This window comes from Orbicella franksi, chromosome 2 (assembly GCF_964199315.1).
Source record: "Orbicella franksi chromosome 2, jaOrbFran1.1, whole genome shotgun sequence".
Classification (NCBI taxonomy): Eukaryota; Metazoa; Cnidaria; class Anthozoa; order Scleractinia; family Merulinidae; genus Orbicella; species Orbicella franksi.
The window spans coordinates 8006049-8022011 of record NC_138146.1 but is presented as its reverse complement, the minus strand read 5'-3'; the positions used below and the strand labels follow the sequence as shown (position 1 = coordinate 8022011).

The 15963-nt window shown below is 38.5% G+C and overlaps 1 protein-coding gene and 1 long non-coding RNA gene across 2 annotated transcripts in view; one reads left to right on the top strand and one right to left on the bottom strand.

Annotated features, from left to right (window-relative positions):
• Positions 1-15396, bottom strand: part of LOC145480078 (hemicentin-1-like) — a 20521-nt gene extending 5125 nt beyond the window's left edge. The window contains exons 1-4 of the mRNA XM_081458558.1: positions 15351-15396; positions 15007-15258; positions 11250-11370; positions 10461-10532 (exon numbers count right to left, since the gene is read on the bottom strand). Coding sequence (XP_081314684.1) covers positions 10461-10532; positions 11250-11370; positions 15007-15258; positions 15351-15396 — 491 coding nt within the window. The remainder of the gene's footprint in view (positions 1-10460; positions 10533-11249; positions 11371-15006; positions 15259-15350) is intronic.
• On the top strand, positions 11733-14205 carry LOC145479951 (uncharacterized). Its single transcript, XR_014048486.1, has 3 exons — positions 11733-11782; positions 11892-11916; positions 14001-14205. It is a non-coding gene; the product is annotated as an uncharacterized LOC145479951 (long non-coding RNA).
• Positions 15397-15963: the final 567 nt, after the last annotated feature.

Sequence of the window (15963 nt, the reverse complement as noted above, 5' to 3'; positions counted from 1 at the left end):
GTATGCTTATATAACAAAACTTGAGTTCAAACTCTGGTCACCTTGAGTTCCTGTTGCTGGATCTTATTATGTTTACAAATTGGCACAGGTGATCGACAATTTAGGAATTTGAAGTTTGATGTATTTTAATTCCTATACGGTATTGTGACTCGTTTTTCTTTGTGTAAGGATCCAAAAATGCCTTATGCAGAGCATTTGTTGCAGTTTGTTTGACACGCCTCAGAAATTTTATTTTTCCTTTGTGCAGGTTGAGGATGCTGAAAAGAATTCTTTATGTGAAAATCTGAAGATCTCAATTCAATACATTGATACTGGAGATGTGCCATTTAATGTTTTATAAATTCTGAATTATATTAGCTCATGTTCATTACCGCATCGTATCTGCTTGGACAGGACTTAAAAGGTGGATGGGGTTGAATAGTTTAATTGTGAGAATTACATTTTTTTTAATGGTAAATAAATATTGAGTTCCTGGTGCTAGATCTCATTAGGAAATTTGTCGTTTAGTTTACATTTTCTGTTGAAAAGAGTTAGGGGCGATATAAAAACCGAAGACGGAAGGGACGTCATATAAACGTTTACTCAAGTTTTCAACTGGTGAATTACTAAGAGAAGTTTCATTTAATCTTTTTAAATCTTAGGTTACCATCCTCCACTACCTTTGCAAGACCGTTCAAGCAGGTGCCGTTTCTGGCAATACATGCAACCACCATGCAAAGCTATCTAGTTATTGTCAATGTACTGTCAATTAAACATTTAAACCCAATCTTTTGTGTGTTTTTTTTTCTTTCTTTTTTTTTTTTTTTTTTTTGTTATTTGCTGAAATTGTGCGCTTACATGTATCACTAGCATGATGCATTCTCTTAAAGTCAAAAATAAACTCATCAGTACAAAAAGCAACAGGGAACCTGGGATGGAAGGAGCTGGGGAGAAATCAGGCTTGGGGTTCATGTTTAAAAGTACAACCTCTGTGACACTCTTCTCTAGAATATTTCTTTCTAGGTCAGTTTAAGCTTAATGTAAAATAATTCTTAAAGCTATCTTTATTTACATAATATTTATGATGAAAATTAAAAGCATTGAGTATAAAGAAAAGAATTGATTATTATTTCAAACATAGAGGCAGTAAAGCTATTGCAGCTTCTCAAGACAGATACTTTTAGAAAACAAGGGGTTTGGTTATAATAAGAGATCACCTGATATTGATCTTTCCAGCTTTGTCATAACCTTCCTTACTGAAATCTTTGTTTTGGCAATAAATCATTTTGGCTTAGCAAGCTTCTCCTGGATAAGTTAATTCTTATTGCCAATGGCTTAGCATAGGAAGTGTCCTTGTTCATTTATTCTTTCCTTCTTTCCTGCTTGGAACCAGGTTCTGTATTTTTTCAGTTCTTTTCATATAGCATCCTACACAGTTTTCATTCACAGTCTATACAGGTTTAAGGTAACACACTGAGAAATGAAAAAAATTAGAACCCATGGCACCAGTTTAGGATACTTCTCTTGTCAGAGGTTCAGAAGAAGAAACAGCTTTGCATTACAGAAAAAGACTGGACCAGCTTAAAGCCATTTGGAGTCGCGCTTCTTCGCCATGGCGTCTTACTCGGTGAAAAGGCTAAATTTTCGAGTACTACAGTAGGTTTTCGAAGTACTTCTCAGCAAGTTATTACGATCATAACTTCTCTGAAAGCGATTATATCGGAAATTTGGGTAGATATCAGCAGCAATGTGTTACGGCAACAAAGCAAGGCCCGACGAGCGCGGCCATTTTGGGACTAAAGGCAGTTTCAGCATTCCAACCGAAGAACTTCAAGCGAAAATTCTTTCACTCTGTGATGAAATATACTACAAATGGTATTTCAACTTTCAATCCTCGTATTTTGGAGCTCGAAATTTTTAAGGCCTGTGATGTAAACCCGAATCCTGGCCCGACTACTCCAAGTGAAAACAAGAATGACAAGACAGTCAATTTGTCCAAGGTATGTTTACCAGGAAAAGGTCTCAGACTAGGACAGTGGAACGTAAACAATCTAACGGACACTAAGTTTGAGCAGATAAGGTTATTACTAACCACTAGACGTCAAGAAATCGATGTGCTTTTTCTCCTCGAAACATTTCTTAAACCAAACAAACCTGACTGCGTTCTAGAAATACCTCACAGGAGCTGTTTATCGCCCGCCTTCTTCAACGGCGGACACGGATGCCAAACTGGAGCTTAACATTGAAACAGCTTATTTAAGAAACCAAGAAATGTATGTGTTTGGAGACTTTAATATAAACTTCTTGGATACATATGTCTACAAACATCATCGATTAGCGAAGGCATTAAAAAGCCTAAATTTAAGCCAACTCGTGCACAAAGTTACACGTCCCGTGAGCTCAACTTGTCTCGACCATGTCTACACAACGCATCCTGGTTTTGTTACTGAAATCTCTGTACCAGATATTGGTCTTTCAGACCACTTGCCAGTTTTTATTAGACGTAAATACTCCAAAAAGCAAAGAGATCAAACCCACAGTACCATAGAATATCGTGACTTCAAAAATCTGAATACAAATGAACTACTACATGATCTACAATGTGCCCCATGGGACATTGCCTTTGTTTTTGATGATTTAAACGATGTTTTGATTACAATGGAAACAATGCTAAATGACGTTTTGGACAGGCACATTCCACTACAATCTAAACGCGTCAAGAAACCGAACCAGCCTGCTTGGATGACTAAAGAGATCTTGTCGTCTATGAAAACAAGAGACAAGCTGTTGAAAACGGCGCGAATTTCAAATCTGCCTGCAGACTGGGAACGCTATACGCATGCAAAGGGTAAAACTACAAGTCTCATCAAAAAAACAAAGAGAAGTTTCTTCCGCAAGAAAATCGACGAAAACAAAGGAAATCCAAAAGGAGTTTGGCAAGCACTCAAAACATTAAGTGGGACTAGTAAACCTCGAGTTCGCATCGATGAATTAAACACAGGAAACAACATCATTAGTGACGAAGCTTCCATTGCAAATGAGCTTAATCAGTATTTCGTAAACATCCTAGATCAAATTGGCAAGGAAAACGACGCTGGCGTAGAGTTTGATGACACCAAGCTGAAAAATTTTGTCTCTTCGCGATTGAATGATAACGTGACTTTCAACATCCCTCCAATAACGCCTAAGCAGATCATTGACACCATAGGGAAAATCGCTTGTAACAAGGCCTCTGGGCACGATGGCATAAGTATTCGTGTACTCAAAATTATTGCACCAGCGTTTGCAAGTCCATTATGCAAATTGCTGAACCTTTCAATATCGACAAACAGTTTTCCAGACTGTTGGAAAGTAGCAAAAGTTACACCATTGCACAAGGGTGGCGCACGAAACGATATCAACAACTACCGCCCGATATCAGTTTTACCTGTCTTTTCGAAGATTATCGAAAAACACGTAGCCAGCTGTCTTCTTAAGTTTTTACATGACAACAACATGTTATATGAGTATCAATCAGCCTTCAGGTCAGGTCACTCTACAGAAACAGCTCTAATCAGACTTACGGATCACATCCTGAAAAACATGGACAATGACGAAGTGACCGGTCTGGTATTTATAGATTTTCGTAAAGCTTTTGATGTTATAAATCACGAACTTCTTCTAAAAAAGCTGTCTATTTACGGTGCAAGCCCTCCGTCTGTTGGCTGGTTTCAATCGTACCTGTCTCAGAGAAAGCAATTTATTACATTAGGGAAAACCACATCTGAACAGCTGACTATCAGACAGGGCGTTCCCCAATGATCAATATTGGGACCGGTGCTCTTCCTCCTGTTTGTCAATGACATGCCTCTAAACGTTCACAAGTCAACTATGGATATCTATGCAGACGATACCACCTTGTCTTTAAGCTCAGACTGGAAAGCTATTCCTACACTAAACAAATCATTAACAAAGGACTTGACAGAAGTTGAGAAATGGGCTAGTGAAAACAAAATGTTTATAAATACCAAGAAGACCAAAGCGTTGTTGGCTACGGGAAAGCGTCTGCGCAGACGTATAACCCATGACGCAGGAAAATTTGAAGCTAGGATGCAAAATGCAGAAATTGAACAAGTTGGTAGCCATAAACTTCTTGGAGTGATAATCGACGAGAACCTAACTTACGAAGCACATGTTGACGAACTATGTAACAAACTTTCAAAACGAATTGGTCTTCTACGCCATATAAGCTGCTACTTGAAAAAGAATCAAAAATTGATCTACTATAACGCAGTAATCAAACCACTCTTCATGTATGCAAGCACAGTATGGACATCGTGTAACAAAGAGGTACTCGAGAGAGTTCTCCGTATGCAAAAACGGGCTGCGCGTATTATTCTTGCAGCACAACGTACTAGTCGAACTGTCACTTTATTTAATAAGCTAAACTGGATCCCCTTTTACAAAGAAGCTTATATAAATCGATGTGCACTGGCCTACAAAAGGATAAACAAAACTTTACCTGAATACATGAACACATCTTTAAGGAAAAACTCTGACGTCCATTCGAGAAGTACTAGAAATTGTAATTTAAATTTATTATGCCCCTCTCACAGAAACGCCTCGGAGGGAGGACGCACTTTCGCCGTCAGAACTATTAAAGATTGGAACAGTTTACCCCGGTCTTTAAAAACAGAGAAGTCCGTTAAATCATTTAAGGCTAAATTATGTAATACTATTCTTAACTCTCAGAAAACTAATGGAATTTTTTAACTCTTATTATTCGTAGTATGTTTGAAATTGTAAGTCCAGTTTATTATTTGTAACCATTTTTAATAGTAACTTAATTAAGCATTTTATTGTAAATAATATTGTATTTTAGCATTTTATTGTAAATAATATATTTTTAGCATTCTAATTATTTTAAGCTGAGGGCCCCAAGTTTATCAGTAACTTAAGTTACTGTCACGGGTCACCCTCATTAAATAAAGTCTTTCACTTCACTTCACTTCACTTCACTTCACTTCACTTCACTTCACTTCACTTCACTTCACTTCACTTCATTTCATTTCACTTCACTTCACTTCACTTCACTTCACATGCGAACGCCCGAGGAAACAGATCCTGCTCCGATCTCATATTTGACGAGCATTTTTACATGAAATAAAGCACCTTTCTGCCAAGAGGTCTCGTCCATGTTATTCTGGATATCATCCGTTTCATCTAGGTCTCCCTTACAGTGATTTTATATCATTTTACCATCTAAAATATACACACGTCTGCTCGGAGCTGGTTGGCCTCGCAGAAGAAAATGTTATCTTTGACGGTTTTGCGGATAATTTAGTGCAGAAAAATAATTCCTTGGTACATTATTCACTTTCCAACCTAGCATATAACTTGATAGTTCAAATGGCTTTGTAAGGGAGCATTTTCCATCTAATACTTTCTCATATTTCGAGGGTTTCGAGTACTGATCAGCAGGTCCTCCACGCTATCGTCTACGAAATAATGGGTTTAAACCCAGTGATCATTTTTATGCATATGTTAAATGATTCGTTTTCATCACCATTCAAACGTTTTAAACCATATCAAGATCATATTTTTGTGTTTTTGTTGTTCATTGTTGGGTTCTCCAGATATCGCCCAAGAAACGGGCATAAAGCTTCACTTTTCAATTGCGTTTTCAACTGAGCCGGCGATCTCGAAATTTTGCATGTTTTTGTGCCTTCTGACATCTAGTTTTTGAAACCCAAAGTATTTTTGGACACAATATTAACATGTTATCTTAACATGTTGATCGCTTTCTTTCAAATTCTTTGAGCAATCATCGGATGAAAAACTTTTCTGGTGTCATTTTTTAGCGGCCGTTGAAACTTCACAGGCCAGCTCACGAGCGACGTCATAATGGCTAAGATAATCGGGCGCGCAATCGCATGGCTACGCAAGCAAAGTTGACCTCTCCCTCCTGGCGTAGCGCGTGAACGGGGCCCTGAAAGTTAACCACTGACCATCTAGGTCCAGACTTTTCAAGTCAGTTCAGATTCAATTAGTTCGTAGTTACAGTTACAGAAATCCTTCTCGCAAACACAAAAGTAAATCATCACAATGCTTTTGAATTCTAAAATTTAGCATTTAAAATCTTTCGAGTGCTGAAATCTAGATCAAAGTTATGCAAAATGCTAAATAATGCTAGCAATTCCCTTTACAGAAAAAGTGTGAAAAAATGCTTGTTTAACCAAATAATGCCAAAAATACGTTAGCATAATCGGGAAAGGATTATCCCCCCCCTCCCCCATCTGGGTTTCGAACATCCGCCGTCTAAGGCCGTTTTACAGAGGCTTACAGCGTGTCAAGTTCGTTATTTTCGAGAGGTAGAAGGTGAAACGATTTTCCATTGTAAGGAAAATACTTATGGTTCTTTTTTAGCGATTCCATTCAGGGAAAGTCTTCACAAACCTACGTGATATTGTGAGTTCGCCAGCAATCGATATAAACGAATGATTAAAGGCTCCAGGCGATTTTTGTGTGGGATTTCCCATACTTTGTCAACGCCAGCGAAATTCATTTATTTATTTGTCCACGCGAGCAAAGCGTTTGTCACGTGGTTTCTACTTGGCGTGTAGACTGGGTTCCACTAGCAAAATGTTGAGTGTTTTTGTGCGGCGGCCATTAGTGTGATTACTCTTACCGCGCCGGGTGTTGTTTTTTGGTGAGTTTTGACTTGTTTTTGAGATTCGGAGGGAGTCTTAGGCCTTAGGTCTTAGTGTTTTTAGACACTCGCTGCCGTATTTATGTTTGCACAGTGGCTATTCGTACGGCACCCGTACGGCGACTTGTATTTGCTATTCGTACGGGAGTCAGAAGATTTCATTGAATTTCTCTGTAATTGCTGATTCTTCCTTATCCAAATTGTTATATTCACCTTTAGGAAAAAAAAGCCATTTCAATGAGCGCCGTTTATTTGAGCCAGATTAATTTGCGTACTCTCTGCATACTCGGCGAACGACCCACTTGCGACACTTCAAATTTTTTACGAGCCACAATGTTAATACTCACGCACATGTCACGCGATAAGAAGGGACCGTACAGCGACTGGTATCTGCTATTCATACGGGATTCCTCGAGTATAACTAAAAGTTACCATAAAATTTAAGAATCGCTAACCTGTTTTTGAATGTCATAGTTGAACACTTTCCTCAGACAATACCTGTCCAGCCGTATTTTGGTGGAACAGTTTGCGCTACGAGATTCAGTGTGCATGTATTCCTCACCTGATTTGGAAGGAGAAAACGTTCGAAGCATCCATCCTTCGGTAAACTAACCGCGAGTAGCCGGACTAAATACGAAAAGAACTATCTAACGCTGACTGAAACTGTGTCTGCTATGGAAGCAGGAAAAATTCCCGTATGAATAGCAAAAATGCGAATAATTCGTACGGGACTACCACCAAGAGTCCAAATTCATAGAAGTTCCAAGTTGTCACTTACCACCCGATCCAAGTCAATGTATTCTAGGTTTTTAAAAAGCTATAAGAAATTCTTTGCGCTCTTTTTAACCTACAGTGTACTTTGTAGCCGGTAAATCTGTGAACCAGAGGTAGCGTGACATGTGCGTGAGTATTAACTAGCTCCGTAAAAATTTGAAGTGTCGCGAGTGGGTCGTTCGCTGAGTATGCAGAGAGTACGCAAATTAATCCGGCTCAAAGAAACGAACACTACGAACACTCATGAATTAAGGTTATGGTAACAAGGATTCTCGTATCGATTCTCGTATCGAAAACAACACGATACGAGAATCCTTGTTACCGTAACCTTAAATCATGAGTGTTCGTAATGTTCGATCCTTTTGTTTCTCCGTAAGTTCCTTTACAAAATGACAATCCGGTTAGCGTTCCTTTGACCATAATTTATACAAGTGAAATAACAACGTAATGAAAAGAAAACGTGCAGCGCCACGATTTGACCTAAACTGGAATGAGCCTCGGTTAAATCACGTGTCCTAAACGCTCGGACGGATTGGTCTGAAACGAGCATGAACACTTTGCGTGTATGTGCTAAATAATTTATGATAAATCAGTAAATATTTCAGTGGATTTGGTGCAAAAAAAACTACTTTCCCAATAAAAGCAGCTGTTTATCTTGATCCCAATCTTCACTCTTTGGTCAACTTTCTAGTTCAATATTTAACATACATTAATAAATAATTGTTGTCATAATAGCTGCTTTTTAAATGTTTTATAAAAGGCTAAAAGTTACTAATTAAAAAAAACAAAACAAAACAAAACAAAATGTTTTCGACCGTACGGTCATCACCGGTGGCATATGATGGAAATTTACTTCTCAAACTCATTAATAATTCATCAAGTTAAAACGAAGAAATCACCATCGTGAAGGAGGCTTGGACATCCGGTCTTAATTAGCAAAGATTTTGACGATTTTACTTCTCCGTTTACTCCTTAGTTTTTGTTGTTTCGATTGAGAAGATATATCAAGCACTCGAGACAGTGTTCCCTCGGCTATCCAAACACCTAGAATTTCGTCAAAAATACTCCGCTGCGCGTCGTATTTTCAACTCTCTTCTCGGTGTTTGGATATCCCTATGAAACACTGTCTCTCATGTTTGATATATTACATACAACTTGGTTTTGTTCGATTAAGTTATTCCCGAAGTTTCGCAATGAAAGAATGAACTTGTTTGTTTAGGGTTGGTTTCCCGCAAGCAATTAGCAGGTCTTCTACTATTTTCCTCCGACAATTGGTTTTCTCGGTGCACGCAATGTTCCATGTGTATGCGTGGGTTGGGTGTTTTGCGAGGTGACGGGCCGGTTCGGAGTTCTGAGAGTTGTTCTCGTGTTCTGCTTTTTGTACTGCGAAGTTTCTTTTGTTTCCCCAATGTAGGTTTCGCACCATGTGCACTCGGCACGATAGATGACAATTGATTTGTGCCAGTTTTAATCTTTGAGATTGAATAAACTTTTGATTTTCCTTGTTTACCACAACGAGATAAACATAAAACGCCTATCCGTAAGAGTATTTAGTTTGTTTATTAAACTCTTGCTGAGTTTCTCGTTGTCGAACAAGTAAGGTAACTTAATAAATTCTTTCCTTCTCTCTTCAAACAAATACTCTGGGATTAAATTCTCTTCCTTGTCTGTTTGGTCGTGGAAACGGTTGATTGTCGCTTGATTGAAATGCTTAGGATAACCTGCTTTGAGATAGATTTCGGTGATTTCTTTTATGTCGGACTCAAGATTGGTTGATATCCGCTTTGCTCTGTGTAGCGCAAATAATTATTTTTTCAAAAAAAGGGTTTTATCAAATTTTACCTAAGAACGAAATCCATGCTTCTCATGCTTGCATCTAATCTAACAATCTTAAGCCAACTGAGAGCTGGCTATAAGCAGGCATTAGACATTTCTCCAAGTCTATAAATCACTTTTGATCAAACATATTGATCTTGCCGTTTTTGACTACAGTACTTTGTAATGTAAAACGTGTAGGCAGGCCTGAGTAACAAAAAGTTTCTTAACGTTGAACTGTTTGACTTTGCAAATATTTCAACACACTCCTGAATGGAAAAAGTCTTTACGGGATTGTGCGAAAGCTATAGACTGCCCTCACATCACAAGTAGTTCCTTGATGAGCAATGCCTCATAACACCCTTTATAATTTATTTTCCGAGTTCAGTGACTCACAGCCACTTTGATTTTTCAGCTGGAAGCCGTTAACAGTAAGTGGTCAACGATAAGCTGCTATTCTGAAGTTCCTGTTTTTAGTACAGGTTTCTTAAACTTGATTTGGTCATATTAGGAAAATTTTATTTTTATTTTAGTCACGCACTTTGTAGCGTAGTTGAATACGTCAATTTCAACTCAAGCGCGCGTCGTCGTGACGTGTAAACCATTTCTTCCGTGTTGCATATAACAAGTAAGCGCTGGCAAAAGTAGCCACCGTCTTTAATATCGATATGGATATCATATGCATCATATACATGAATTACCCTTTCTGAAATTTTAGGAAAATCCTGGGCGGTGCTGTTGTAAGTTTGTATTCGACAATCAACCCTATCATGTGAATAATTTATCTTCAGCTGTGTCTGTTAGTACGGGTAATAAAAGGTTGACGGGTGAAATTAGGAAATTATTAGAATTTTGACACAGCACAAATGAAATTATTTCTTTATTTCACGAGTACACCATTTGATTACGTTTTAATATCATAGGTGACAAATTACGCTTACAGTAATTGTGGGTTTTTGACTTGTTTATTGTATTGAGAAACGCGAAACGTGTAATTTTGCACGTGTAATTGTAAATTAAGGCACAAAATTTAGTGCCAAAATTAAGGAGTAATTTGTAACCCATGATATTATGGGTAAGATTGATACTGAAGTCAACTTAAAGACTGTATTCAACAATATTGTGAGTAACCCTATTGTGTGGATAATTTTTCTCTAGCTGTCTTTGTTAATTATGGATATGATCGATTCTGAGTTCAACTTACAGTCCTAACAGCTCAGTGCTGTTTGAGAAAATTCCTGGAGGCAAGTCTTTTAACTGATTCTCTGACAAATCCCTGACAAGGAAACATCACAGTAAGTAGTTTGAACAGAGTGGTATCAGTAATTTATCTAGGGTGACTCATCAGGTGAGGGTAGTTCTCAAAAGAACTGTTGTTGGTGAATTATATCTTGAAAACCACGAAAAATGTCTAGTTAAAAGCGTTTGTTAGTTGAAGATGTTATCAATGATGGTGCAAGCTGTAAGATCGTTCCAACTTTGTAAACAATCCGTTTCGATTGTTAATCAAATTAAGTTGCTCTCTTCTCTTAAGTCAAGAGAAATTCGGTGCCAGTAGCTATTATCATCTGTTCCAATGCGTTTGTCCTAGGCTGGAATAGCAGCTTTCCAGATTCAGTTGCCGAACATAGTTTTTACTGTAGTTTAAGCGTTGAGTTGAGTCCCAGTCAATTGTGTGGTGCTGTGTGAAGTTTTCAGCCAGTCTCTCCGATATAAGAAGACTGGCGGTCCGACCTTCTGATCTTTTCACATTGGCCTGTAACATTGTTGCGAAAAAACCTATTGTACATGTGAAGACGACATTTACAAAGTAACGTAACGTCGTAACGTATGTGGCAACGTACCTGGTAGTTACAAACACAACCTATAACTGTGAAGCTCTATAAATGATTCGTACTACTCTTGAATTACTTAATCTTCTGCACTAATTCTTGGTACTTTCTCACTTTCAAATAGAGCATAATGGTACCATGAGGTAATAAATATCGCTTACAACGCAGCAGTGCCGGATGGCAATGGCCCTGGAACTGACTTCAATTGTTTCCCTCGGCACGAGACCGATATCATGGAATGAGGTCCCTCGAGGTATTCGCAGAGACAGGGATTTAGGCATCCTGAAATGATAGTGAATACTAAGTAGTTATTTATACCAGTCCATTTAACATGGTGTTTTCAAATGCTTCTTACAACAGTTAAAAACAGGCAGGAGTGATACAACTTAAATCACCGATTTCGCTCAAACTTGGTACAAATGTTGGGTGTAGTGAGTGAATTATTATGGCAGAAAGAGCAGGTCAAAATATTTTAGTCCCTTCAAGTTCGACCCCCTGCAAAAAAGTCTATTTGACGCTAATTTATGCATATTTAATTAGTTTTCTTTATCTTAGGCAATTCTATTTCTAATTTAACTATAGAACACTGCGATAAGAGAAAAGTTAAAACCATCACGGTTAAAAACTCTAAGAAAAAACTGTAGAAACTCTAAAAAGCGACGACGTTTCGACGTTTACTCAACGTCATTTTCAAGTCAAAATGAATAACAAAACGTTATTTGAATATGTGTACAAATCCTTAGAGACTTGAATAAAACACTATTAAATGCGAGAAATATTTGCACGCAGTGTCACGTAAACAGTTTAGCACGAACGGAGTCCTTCTGGGTATTTAGCCCAGGTTTTAGCTCCTTAATAAACAACATCTCGAATATTAAGCAATCAAACTTCGTTCTACATTTCTTCAAAATCGAGAATTGTTTGTCCTTCAAATCAGACTTCGATAGGCTATGGTCTTCCAAGTGTCTTCCAATTGCAGAATGGTTATGCTCGCCGATGCATTGGTGCAAGTGTCGGGTTGTGTACCCGACATAATCTGTGTCGCACAGATCACATTGAAATTTGTAGACTACGCACTGATTGTTGACAATCGGCGGCTTCTTCTCTTTCGGGGCGAGGACTTGACTGATCTTTTTTGATTGAAAGACAGGCTTTATTTGTACTCCAATTTTTGCGCTCAGATTTTGCATTTCTCTTTTTACTGACTTGGTTGATTGTTGATCTTTAAATGGTAGGGGTACCACGATATTAGAGGTGCCATCACTTGCATCATCAAGCGCAGTAATATTGTCGATATTGCGTAGAAATTTGTTAATCGAAGAATTGATCAAATTAACAGGATAATCCAGGTTTAGAAAGGTAGTTCGAAGCTTGTCGCATTTCTCGGAAAACGCGGTAGGAGTCGATGACAGGCGATAAGCGCGGTTTATCATTGTGGAAAGTAAACACCCCTTGTAACGTTTGTCCACATGGCTGTGATAGTGAAGGAACAGGCCCGTGTTTGTGGACTTTCTGTGTACTGATGTTTCAAGTCTGTTTCCACATTTAGTAACGTTCATGCCAACAAAGGAAATAGTATCCTGCTCGGCTATTTCCATAGTAAAGTTTAAGTTCTCGTGGCAAGAGTTCAGTTTATAGAGGAAATCGTTGGCTTTGTTGAGATCTGGCATGATTGTGAAAGTATCATCCGCGTATCGTTTGTAGAAAGAAGGGAGCTCGTTTTTCTCTTCTAATTTTTCTTCTATGGAGCACATGAGGGTGTTGGCTAATAGTGGCCCAAGTGGAGAGCCCATGGCAACGCCCTCCACTTGTTCGTAAAGTTTACCATCAAGTTGAAAGAGTTTGTTTGTAGCTACAAGCTTGAGCAATTCCATAAGTTGATCTTTGTTGAGGTTTAGATTGTAGGTGTTATTAAATCAGTTTTCAGCAAAAGCTTTTTCGGCAAGTTTTCCGATGGTTTCGTGAGCAGGAACATTGGTAAACAGAGCCGTCACGTCGTATGATACGAGTATATGGTCACCATCAACAGGGATGTTTCTGCTATCCTCGGAGAATTGAAAGATATCGCTGATCATGTAAGCATTGGTTGACAGAGACTTTAATTTCTCTTTCAGCCATTTTGTGAGTGGGTAATTGTATGTGTTAGTCGCTGATAAAATTGGTCTCATGGACAGTTCAGGCTTGTGAGTCTTGGGTAATCCATACAAATGGGCAGGTCTTGACCCTTTAGGGCAGAGAGAATCAGCGATTGATTTTGGCAGGATGTTGTGTACCTTGGTGTAAAGTTCATTCTCCTTTTGTAGCAGAGGATGATAGTACTTGGGCGGTCTTCCACAGGTTTTTTGACGTTCGTTAAATGTGGAAACAGACTTGAAACATCAGTACACAGAAAGTCCACAAACACGGGCCTGTTCCTTCACTATCACAGCCATGTGGACAAACGTTACAAAGGGTGTTTACTTTCCACAACGATAAACCGCGCTTATCGCCTGTCATCGACTCCTACCGCGTTTTCTGAGGAATGCGACAAGCTTCGAACTACCTTTCTAAACCTGGATTATCCTGTTAATTTGATCAATTCTTCGATTAACAAATTTCTACGCAATATCGACAATATTACTGCGCTTGATGATGCAAGTGATGGCACCTCTAATATCGTGGTACCCCTACCATTTAAAGATCAACAATCAGCCAAGTCAGTAAAAAGAGAAATGCAAAATCTGAGCGCAAAAATTGGAGTACAAATAAAACCTGTCTTTCAATCAAAAAAGATCAGTCAAGTCCTCGCCCCGAAAGAGAAGAAGCCGCCGATTGTCAACAATCAGTGCGTAGTCTACAAATTTCAATGTGATCTGTGCAACACAGATTATGTCGGGTACACAACCCGACACTTGCACCAACGCATCGGCGAGCATAACCATTCTGCAATTGGAAGACACTTGGAAGACCATGGCCTATCGAAGTCTGATTTGAAGGACAAACAATTCTCGATTTTGAAGAAATGTAGAACGAAGTTTGATTGCTTAATATTCGAGATGTTGTTTATTAAGGAGCTAAAACCTGGGCTAAATACCCAGAAGGACTCCGTTCGTGCTAAACTGTTTACGTGACACTGCGTGCAAATGTTTCTCGCATTTAATAGTGTTTTATTTAAGTCTCTAAGGATTTGCTTTGTACACTTATATTCAGATAACGTTTTCTCATTCATTTTGACTTGAAAATGACGCTGAGTAAACGTCGAAACGTCGTCGCTTTTTAGAGTTTCTACAGTTTTTTCTTAGAGTTTTTAACCGTGATCGTTTTAACGTTTGTCTTATCGAAATGTTTTATAGTTAAATTATTGACAAAGCCTATTCTTTTAATTCTATTTCTCTCCGTGGATCCATCTTAAGTAAGGTGCACACTTCGTGGTGTTTGTTCTTTGCTCACGTTGCAACAATATCAGTATAAAATCTAACTTCTATGAATCCTGGGGTTTCCGATGGGAACAAAACAACCCTTGAACCCATCGATGAAAGTTTCACTTTGTTTACGTAAGTTCAATAAATACACAATGTTGTCATTTAACTGGCGGCCCATTAAAAATTAAACAAATGCGGTTGTTGTTTTCTCTGAAACTAGCGCAAGAGTTCGGCTTTTTTTACGCCAGGAAAGTTCTCCTCCCGTTTATGAAAAATCCGGCCAAATATCCGGCCAAAAGTCTTCTTTCCAGATTATAGCTTTTGCTAATTTTTGTTCAGAACTCCTTGTGACTTAGTGAGAGGGCACCGGCATTTTGTCTGAAATGCCAACATTTCGCCGGCATATCGGCGAGATGTCAGGAGAACGAAAAACAAAATTAGGCGAAATATGTTTAAGTTATTTTTACATACTACTCTAAATATTGATTTCTCGTGTTATTGTGTGTTTACAACTCACTTTCAATGGAAAGGACAAATTCCTTCTTCGTGGTTTCTTCATCATTCTTCCTCACTTCGCAGCTATAGTTGTCGTTGCTTCTTTTTACAATCCCCATGCTATATCTCACACTAGTGCTGTTTTGCACAACGAGTCCGTTTTTTCGCCAAACAATATCTGGCGCTGGAGCACCTTCCGCCAAACACCACAAGAATGAGGTCTGATTGTACAGTACAACCTGCTTTGTCTCTACCTGGGCAAGGACTGGTGTCACTGAATTAAATTTCATAAACATAATTTTACTTCGCTTATTATCTATGGACAATAAGGGAACTGTTTTATAAAGAAACGATCAGTAAACAAACCTGTAACATTCATTGGCTTGGCCGTGTAGCTGATGTGAAAATACATTTTATGAAGTTCCAGTCCATGGAATTTTAGCCACATGTTTTGCCCACTGGACCGGAAAACATATCCCTTTGAATAGATTTCACATAATATACCAAGGAGATTTGCTGACTGGTTTAATCCATCCCGAATCTCAAAGTAAAAGCCACCTAAGCAAGAGTAGAATCCACTGTCCAAGCGAAAGGTGATGGTCATTTCCACGTAATGCCCCTCAGGAACTGTAATACTGTAGGTGCCATCTGGTCTCAGTTTTACTGTTCCCCCAGTATCTTGAAACGATACTTTTGCGTATGCTGCAGCTGAGAAAATTAGTCACATGTCCTAAATGCAATCTATTCAGCCGTTAAAGATGCTGCTAGTTTGTGAATCATATTGCAACCCTAAAGCAATCTAAGGCGAAAATCAACCTTAGACTACCGGTTATTGTGTTCCCACCTCCGATAATATGCCACGACTGCCCTTGTCTAGTGCTTTAATTCAGAATTCTGAAACGAGGATTTATTCAGCGATGCTGATACTTATAGTAGCTGTTCAGTGAAACATCTACTTTATTTTTATGAAAGGATTAAT